Genomic DNA, 9,553 nt, shown 5'->3' on the forward strand with positions numbered 1-9,553 from the left:
GAAACCCAAGGAGGGGTCGCTATGAGTCGGGTCCGACTCCACGGCACATAACAACAACAACAACATTAAATATACACCACTTCAATTATTATTTCTTTATATTAAATTGTTTTTATATCTGATAACTCAAAAATTCAAAGGTTGCCCAATGAAAACCCTTGTTGATCTGACAGCACATGCTGGTCCTTATTATAGGGGCCTGCCTATGTTGAGATGTGCACTTGGGTGAAGTGAATAGGTAGTTTTTATTTTGAATGTGGTAGCTTACTGTCTCTCTTGTTTGAATACAAGTTACCTGGGGCATTGTTCTTCTCCTCTAATACCAATGCCTATTATGCTACTTCCCCATGTCAGAATTCACTTCTCTTATATTGACTCTCAGAGCAGAGCCAGATTCATTGGCTACAGTGGTAAGAGGAGTGCCTTAAGTGTTCTACTCCTTGCTCTTGGGATTATTCCAGGATTTTGCTTGGAAAAGTTATGTGTTTTGCATGTCCTCTCAGTTAATGTGTATTGCATTTGTTACATTTTGGGCTCAATTTTATTGCCTTAGAGATTCCTCATTATTTGTAGGTAGGATATAGTCTGGGCTGCTGTAATAAAAAGACCCCAAAATCCAGTGGTTTAAATTAGATAGAAGTTTATTTCTCTCTCATTAAAAAGTCCAAGTTAATAGTCCAGGGCTTGGATGATGTCTCTACAATCATCAAGTAGGCAGGTTCCTTCAGTCTTGTTGTTTTACTGCTTCAATTTATAGCCTTCTTCTTGTGGTCCAAGAGTTGCTTTGGCATTCCCTGTCATGCATCACATCTATATTTCAATTAGCAGGAAGGAGGAAAGGAGAAGAGGTATGTACCCTCCTTACATTTAAGAACACAAAGTAGAAATTGCATAAAGAACTTCTACTCATCTTGACCAGAACATAGTCATATGACTGTACACTAGCTGCAAAGGAGACTGGAAAATGTAGTCTTTAGCTGGGCAGCCATATGCCCAGTTGAAATTTATATACTGCATAATTCTATAAACTTATATAAGAGGGATGGATGTTGAAGGATAACCAGCAGCCTCTGTTACACTCTTCTAGTTTTCTAGTGGTATTCAGTGGAAGTAATAATAGATGACTTGTGCAGTATAGCCATCCTCTTAAACACCATAAACTCCCATTCACGCCTTCCTTCTAAAATGAAATTACTCATATTCTTACATATGGATTACTGTAAAGTGAGAATGAAAGTATTTTTTGGAACCCTTTCCATTTTTATCAATGAATGTCTACACGGTGCCAAGCACTTTTTAGGCATTTATGTTCTAGCAGAAGATATCAGTCAGTTATTACCCCAATGTTATGTAACAACCACAAAAATCTCCGTGGTATGAAAAGATTAAGCATGTATTAAGCAATTATTCTCCAAGATATGAAGGTCAGCTAATTAGACAGGGCTCTGTTGAGCATCTCTGATTCAGGCTGGAGTGTCTACTTTTCTTGCTGAAGGACTATGTTAACTGAGCTGGCTCTGCCTCATATATTTCTCATTTTCCTCTGACTAGTCGACTAACTGGGCCTTCTTTCTCCAGTGACTTCTATCATGTCAATGGGAGAATCATGAGAGGGGGTGTATCCAACCATGCAAACACATTTTAAGCTCTTGCTTGAGTCATATATGTTTACACTCCATTAGCCAAAGCAAATCTCATGGCTGAGCTCCAAGATGAGGAGTGGGAAAATAAGCTCTACTGTCTTGTGAAACTATAAATTACATGGCAAAGGCTGGGAATTGGGGCCAATACTTTTGGTTTACCACGTGGTGGGAAAGACTGACAATGAACAATAAACATAATACAATAGTAAACCAAGACTGCTTCCTCCCCACCACCTTCATCTCACCGAAGAGGAGACTCCATCCCAGACTGCTGTAGCCAAGACACAGAGCTTCCTCTCTTCCTCAGATCCCAACTAGAGAGTTTTCTTCCCAGGAGGTGCAGGACTTCAGCATTTCTCATCGTGCTCCCAGCTATCTATTGCTAAGGCTAAGTCCTGAGTGACTGTGGTAAAGAAGTGAGTGTTACCTTCTTCTGTCCAGCCCACACTTGTGGAATAGAGGCTCTCTACCTTGTATGTGGCATGTTGAGAATACTGAGACACCCTAGTTGTCGTTTCACTGGATCATGGGGTGCTGGTTCCAGGACAGGAGGGGCCAGTTGAGAGAACCTCAGGCTTCTAACATCCCTCCACTGAGTGCTCAGTTACTAGAGTGGGAGTGCCACTCAAAAAGAAACTTGTCTTTGTCCCTACTCCTAGCCCTACAGCCTTGACTCTGAGCTTTAGCATTAAGGAAGAAGCAGGCCATAAAACAGATAGATCCTAATCACTTCCAAAGGAATTGACTTAATTTGAAACATAATGTGGAGAAGGTAAAGCTTAAAGGCACTTCAAGAAAAATGTAGGTTGTAGTGAAAGGCAACTGAGAAATTAGTGGATTTAATGAAGATACAGCTTAGGTTGTAGGCTGGCTAATTTTCAGGAGAGCACAAGAGAGTAAGACATCTGAGAAAGGTTCTCCTGCAGTCAGAACAAATATCAAACACTGACCTGAGAAAATATTCCTTCAATGGGGCCACAATTTGTTTGGGTTAATTTGTATAGCAATTTATGCTCCAGGGACTTTTTGAAACCAGGGCTTTGAACCAATTCAATCTGGTCTGACCCCCTGATGATAATTTGCATTTCTATCACAGGAGCTCTGGTAGCCTAGTGCCTAAGGCACTTGACTGCTAACCAGAAAGCTGGCGGTTCAAACCCACCAACCACTCCTCAGAAGGAAGGTTGGGCAATCTACTTCCGTAGTGATACCACCTCGGAAACCCACTGAGGGGTTGCTATGAGTCGGGTTGTACTTGAGGGCACATAACAACAACAAATCCCAGATACACTGAATCAGAATCCACAGTGTCACAAGATCCCCAGGTGCTTAGGAATTTGTTAAAATGTACATTCTAATTCAGTATATCTGGAGTGGACATGCAAATTCCCAGCAGGGGGTCAGACAGGAATGACGGGGTTCAAAGCCTTGATTGAAAGTGGTAGAGCAATCAACTGGCAGTTAGTGGAGTTTAACAGCTGCTTGTGGTCAGAGAGGGAGCTCTGGTGGCGTAGTACCTAAGGCATTTGACTGCTAACCAGAAGGCTGGTGGTTCAAACCCACCAGATGCTCCTCAGAAGGAAGATAGGGCAATCTACTTCCATAGAGATATTGCCTTGTAAACCCAAGGAGAGGTTGTTATGAGTTGAATTGACTCAATGGTGGTGAGTTTGTTTTTTGGTTTGGTGGTCAGAGAAAGAGGATGAGAGTTCTAAGAATATCACTGTCATACCAGGATGACTGTGGGCACACCCAAAGTAACACATCTCTGAGGAGCAACATCAGAGGCTTACCATTGGGGGAGTGCAGAAATAATCTTTACTAAAACAACCCAGCCACATACTAAACAAATAAATGAGCATATAACAATAACAAGCCCCAGAGTAGAGTGTAATGTAAGGCCTAAAATTAAGATTTGAGACTCTCAAATTGCCTAACTGCAAGTCCCCCTACTTACTCTGCTCCCTTAGATAAGGTATGCTAGCTAAATAACCCTCCATATCACAGAGACCAGGAACAGTACCTACTTATTCCTGAGTAGTGGTCTTCAGTTCCCTGCTAGACCATGGAATTATTAAAACATTCCAATCACATCCTCCCATGGGAACCAAAGATCACCCTATCTTCTTGTTACTACAAAACCTGATTCTTAAAGCACTAGCTTGTTCACTCTATTCCTGAGTACAACCCTTGTGTGTCCCTGTGTAGCACAGTGCCCTCCTTCTCAGGGTTGTAATGATATGTGAATAATAAACTGCTGTTGATCTCATTTGACTAGTGTCAGGTATTTGGCCTTCCCCCTATCCTAAGGACAAGAATACTTCTTTCACCAATGAGATTAAAAAGAGGTAATTAAAATGAGAGGGAGGAGGCAGTATCCAGAGTTGCTACAATATATTATCTAAAATATTTAGTTTCCAATAAAAAGTAAAGAAGCATGTAAAGAAACAGGAAAGTATGACCCATAACACCTGGGGAAAAAAAATCAGACACCAGACACCGACTGTGAGAGCAAGCAGATAATAGATTTATCATTAAAATACTTCAAAGTACGCATTATAAATATGTGCACAGAATTTTAAAAAAAGATTAAAGGAGTAAAAGAAGATTTGATGACAATGTTCCATCAAATAAAGAATATAAATAATGAGATATTATTAAAAAAGAACCAAATGGAAATTCTGAAATTTTAAAGTACAATAATTGGAATAAAAGACTCACTGGAGGGGCTTGACAGTAGATGTTAACTGTCAGAAGAAAGAATTAATGGATTTGAAGATGGAGATTATATAAGCCAAACAAAGAGAAAAATAATGAATACAAATGAACAGAACTTCAGAAAATGAGACACCATTAAGGACACCAATTTGCACATAAAGGAATATCAGGAGAGGAGAAATAGAAAATAGAAGAAAAAATATTTGCAGAAATAATGGTTGAAAACTACCCAAATTTATTGAAAAACAATAATCTACACATCCAGAAAATACAACAAACTCCAAGAAAGATAAATGCAAAGAGTTCATGAGCAGATACATCATAGTAAAAATCCTCAAAGTTAAAGACATGAAGAAAATCTTGAAAACAGAAAGAAAATAAAAAGACTCATTGTTTAAAAGAGAACCTCGGTAAGATTAACAGCTGACTTCTGACCATAAACAATGGAGATCTGAAAGCAATGGGACATTTTTAAAGTGCTCCAAATTAAAAAAAAATCAATAAAGAATTTTATATCCATCAAAGCTATCTTTCAAAAATAAAGATGAAATATGATTTTTCCCAGCTAAATAAAAATGAGAAAATTTGTTGCTGGCAGACCCACTTTACAAGAAATATTGAAGAAACTTCTTCAGGTTAAAAGCATGTGACCACAGATGGTAATTCGAAACTACGTGAAAAAAAAAAGAGTGAGAATATGAGTAAAAGTAATCATGTAAATATTAAGAAAGTATGGATGCATATTTTTCTTCTTCTGTTAACGGATTTAAAAAGCAATTGTATAAAATAATATTTATGTTGTATAAAATAATATGTATGTAATGCATTGGTCTGTCCTTATGTGACTCTCCTCAACTACCAAGTCTCATTCCCAATATTTTCTTGGTTATTTGGCTTTCTCTCTTCTCCAACTATGTAATACCTTAAGTGAGGAATCTTTTCTTGAGTTACTTTTTGACTCTGAGCTTCTGCTAGGCCTTACAGTCATCATTTCTGTTTTGGATTACAGCCTTCTTAATTCACCAGGATGAGCAATCAGAAGAAAAGAAAAGATATGGAACCTGCTTGTACCTGGAGTTTATTGTCTTCAGCAAAAGGTGAGTAACTAACTGAATGAGGTTAAAAATGGGGGGGGGTATAATCTAGATAATTCTGCTCATTCTCTTTTCCTTAATCCTTTTCCTCATGGCCTTTGGGATTCTTCTGAATCTTTAAAATCTCGTTGGATGTTTATGTTTGTATACATTAATATATTACAATGGATATAATATTTATTTATTAAAAATACCCTGAAACTGCCCATTACCCTAAATGAAGAAAAAGACAGAAGGAAGAAGACCTAACTGTGGTTTCTGCTGTTTTCCATACCCCCCAAAGCATTTATAACCATGAAAGACCTTAAGTCTTTCCCTTTTCTTTGACCACAGCTTTCCACAGGAGACAGAACAAAAGAGCACAGAGTGAAGATTTCTGGAGGCCTTCCCTTTGTGACTAATTAATTCCTGAGCTCCAAGGATGTTCAAATGTAGGGTAGAGAAATTGGTTATCTACCACAAAACACTTGCCTTCTCACTTTTGTGACATTCTAATATCTGCCTTTCCAAACTCTCCTTTCTTCATCTACCTATTAAGTTAGTACCCATCTAGTCACACCCTCTCCCAACTCTTGTTTCACCTTTTCTTTAAAAGATGTGCAACTAGTAAAAACAAAAACAAAATAACCCATTAGAATGTGAAGTTATGTTTGTATGCTTGTGTATTTTTAATCTATACATCTATATTTGTAAATGTTTAAATCGAGTGTGTGTGCCTCTGTATTTGAATGTAGGTCATTGTACATATCTGTTCAGCAGTACCTATTCTATCCCATTTAAAAAATAGGTTCAACACAAGTCCAAATAATGAGCTAATGTTCAATGGAAAGCAAAACACCAATCACTTCAAATAATGTACACACCTTTAAGTTTATAGCTAGAATTTTCCTTATTGACTGTATAAATTAAAATGTTCGTATGCTAAATATATGCATACGGGAAGGTCTTATATTTACTTTATACTGGATATAAGATGTAAAATACATTTGTGGGTAAGTTAGAGTAGGTCTAAATGAGGTGTCTTACTTTCTTCTTTGTATTTCTGTTTGGGGAAGAGTATGAATGACAGTAGCAATGTAAAGTTCTGTATATTTCCTGTTTGGTTATAAAGGTATATTTATGCTACTCTTAACTCTTTCACTCCCACAGCCTCTCCAAGTTCTCTGGCTTCATTTTCATGGAGGGAGCTTGCAGGTAGATATCTTTTCTGTTTTATCCCCTTTTATTTTGGGGGAATGAAGCCCAAAACTGTTATGGCAATTAGGACTGGCATAGTGCCTAAGGCATTTGACTGCTAATCAGAAGGCTGGCAGTTCAAACCCACCAGCCACTCCTCAGAAGGAAGATTGGACAATCTACTTCTGTAGTGATACCACCAAACTCACTGCCATCGAGTCAATTTCAACTCATGGTGACCCCCTTTGGGTTTCTGAGGCAGTAAATCTTTACAAAAATAGATTGCCCAGTCTTCCTTCCACAGAGTGGCTGGGGGGTTTGAACTGCCAACCTTCTGGTTAGCAGTCAAATGCCTCAGGCATTACACCACCAGAGCTCCTGTTTTGTTTTGTTTTGTTTTGTTTAATCACCATCAGAGTATTTGAATGCTGGGAGGACTGCTGGAGGTGGTAGTTAAGCCTGCGAATGTAGAAAATTTCATGGCTAGAATAAACAAGTCTGCTTCTGAAAAGATTTAAATCAGAGGTCAACAAACTATAGCCCATGGATTAAATCAGTTTAGCAGCTGTTTTTGTAAGTAATGTTTTACTGGAACACAGCCATACTCATTTGTTTACGTATTGTCTATTCCTGCTTTCATGCTACTGTGGCACAGTTAAGTAACTTCAACAGAGACCAAAAGGCTAGCAAAGCCTAAACTATTTACAAACTTTTACAGAAAAAGTTTGCCAACTCTGATTTAGATCTGCATTCCCAAAATGAGTTGTACAGACAACATTTCCCAGGAGTTAGCAACTATGCTTTTAAAAAAGGATTCTGTAGTCATTTAAGATCAGAAAATGCAAAATTAAACAAAATTGAACAATTTATTTACTGTATGAAGTCTTAAAACTCCTCACATGTTAATATGCATTGAGAAACTCTAAAAGGGAATTTCCCCAGCTTATTTGACCACAAAATACCTTTTTCACAGCTCTCCTATTTATATCTTACAGAATAGTATTCCCAGATACACTTATTTGGGAAATTCTGACTTAGACATTCACTTAATAGAAGTTTGAAATTGATAACAGACTCCTTGGGTTATTTTTTTCTAGTTACAGAACGTAAAAACTACATAGCATAATGTTTAAGCACATAGATCATGGCTTCAGGCAGACCTGAATTCAAATTAAGGCTCTGCCACTTTCTAGGAGCTCTGGTAGCATAGTGCCTAAGGCACTTGACTGCTAACCAGAAGGCTGGCGGTTCAAACCCACCAGCCACTCCTCGGAAGGAAGGTTGGGCAATCCTACTTCCATAGTGATAACTGCCTCGGAAACCCAAGGAGGGGTCACTAGGAGTCGGGGCTGACTTGATGGCAAATAACAACAACAACAACTGCCACTTTCTAGCTGTCAAACCTTGGACAAGTTACCTAATGCTATAAGCAGGACTTGCTGCATAATTTGTGGTGAAAAATCAAAATGTGGAACCCCTTATTCAAATATTATTAAGAATTTCAAGACACCAAGAACAGAGCATTAAACCATGCACAGGGTCCTTCTGAGCACAGACACCTGCGTAACTGCACAGATTGCATATCCATGAAACTGGCCCTGGTTACAGGTTTTGGTTTCCTCATCTATAAAGTATGGATAGTACCTACTTCATGGGATTATTGTGATAATTAAATCAGATAATGAGTGTAAAGGGCCTAGTATAGTATCTGTAGTAGGCACAGAACAAAAACACAAAAACCAAACCCATTGCTGACAAATAAATTCTGACTCATAGCGACTGTATCAGGCAGAGTAGAACTGTCCTATAAAGTTTCCATGGCTGTAAATCTTTATGGAAGCAGACTGCCACATCTCTCTCCTGTGGAGTGGCTGGTGGGTTTGAACCACTGACCTTTTGGTTAGCAGCCAAATGCTTTAATCACTGTGCCACCAGCTCCTAGGCACAGAATAGGCAATAATAAATGGCTTGTTTTTGGTTCAAAGGTATTTCTAGTCCTAATAAATATTCGTTGTGTTTGCTACATGTCAGGCACTATGCTAGATTCTCCAGGTACTTTGGTGAAGAAGACAGATGTAGATGATAGTTTAGTGGTAAAGACAGACAATGAACCAATAAGCAAACAAGACAGTTATAAAATTGTGATAAGTGCTGTGAAGGAAAAAATAGGGTGCAGAGATAGGGAAGAATAGAGAGGATTTGCTTTAAATTGATGGTCAGGCAAGTTCCTTTCCAGAAAGTAATGTTTAAGTTGAAATCTGAAGGATGAGGAGCTATCCACAGGAAGAGCAGGAGGAAGAATGTTCAAGGCAGAGAGAATAACTAGTGCAAAGACGCTGAAGTGGGGAATAATATAGCATTTTTAAGAAAGTAAAAGTGTGTCAGTGTGCATATGTTTTATCATGCAAAAATTCACCAAAACAATAAAAGACCAGTGTAGCTTTAGTGTAGGGAGAAGAGTAATATCAAATGAATCTGGAGGTAGGTAAGGTCCAAATAAAGTAATACTTTATAGAATAAGGTAATGATTTTGGATTTTACACCAAGTGCAATGGAAAGCCCCTGAAGGGTTTTGTGATAAAGACAGTGACATGATCTAATTGGTACTTCTAGAAGATCAGTTTGGCTGCTGTGTAGAGAAGAGCCAGTACATGGGCAAGAGTAGAAGAGTAGAAGGCAGTTTAAGCAATTCAAGAAAGATAGTGTTTTGAACTTGGGTTGTATTTGAGACCCAATGTCATCGAGTCAATTCCAACTCATATTGACCCAACAGGACAGAGTTGAACTGCCCCATAGGGTTTCTTAAGGCTGTAAATCTTTACAGAAGCAGACTGCCTCATCTTTCTCCTGTGGAGTGGCTAGTGGGTTCAAACCACTGACCTTTTTGTTAGCAGCCAAATGCCTTAATCACTGTGTCACCAG

At 38.4% G+C, this 9,553-nt stretch overlaps 1 protein-coding gene across 1 annotated transcript in view; it reads left to right on the top strand.

Annotated features, from left to right (window-relative positions):
• The first annotated feature begins 5,388 nt into the window (after window positions 1-5,388).
• LOC103206914 (NACHT, LRR and PYD domains-containing protein 12-like) overlaps window positions 5,389-9,553 on the top strand; it is a 25,376-nt gene continuing 21,211 nt past the window's right edge. Inside the window, exons 1-2 of the mRNA XM_042782482.1 lie at window positions 5,389-5,458; window positions 6,605-6,649. Coding sequence (XP_042638416.1) covers window positions 5,389-5,458; window positions 6,605-6,649 — 115 coding nt within the window. The remainder of the gene's footprint in view (window positions 5,459-6,604; window positions 6,650-9,553) is intronic.

Source organism: Orycteropus afer, unplaced genomic scaffold, assembly GCF_000298275.1.
Source record: "Orycteropus afer afer isolate SDZICR_OR568_19922 unplaced genomic scaffold, OryAfe1.0 scaffold00336, whole genome shotgun sequence".
Classification (NCBI taxonomy): Eukaryota; Metazoa; Chordata; class Mammalia; order Tubulidentata; family Orycteropodidae; genus Orycteropus; species Orycteropus afer.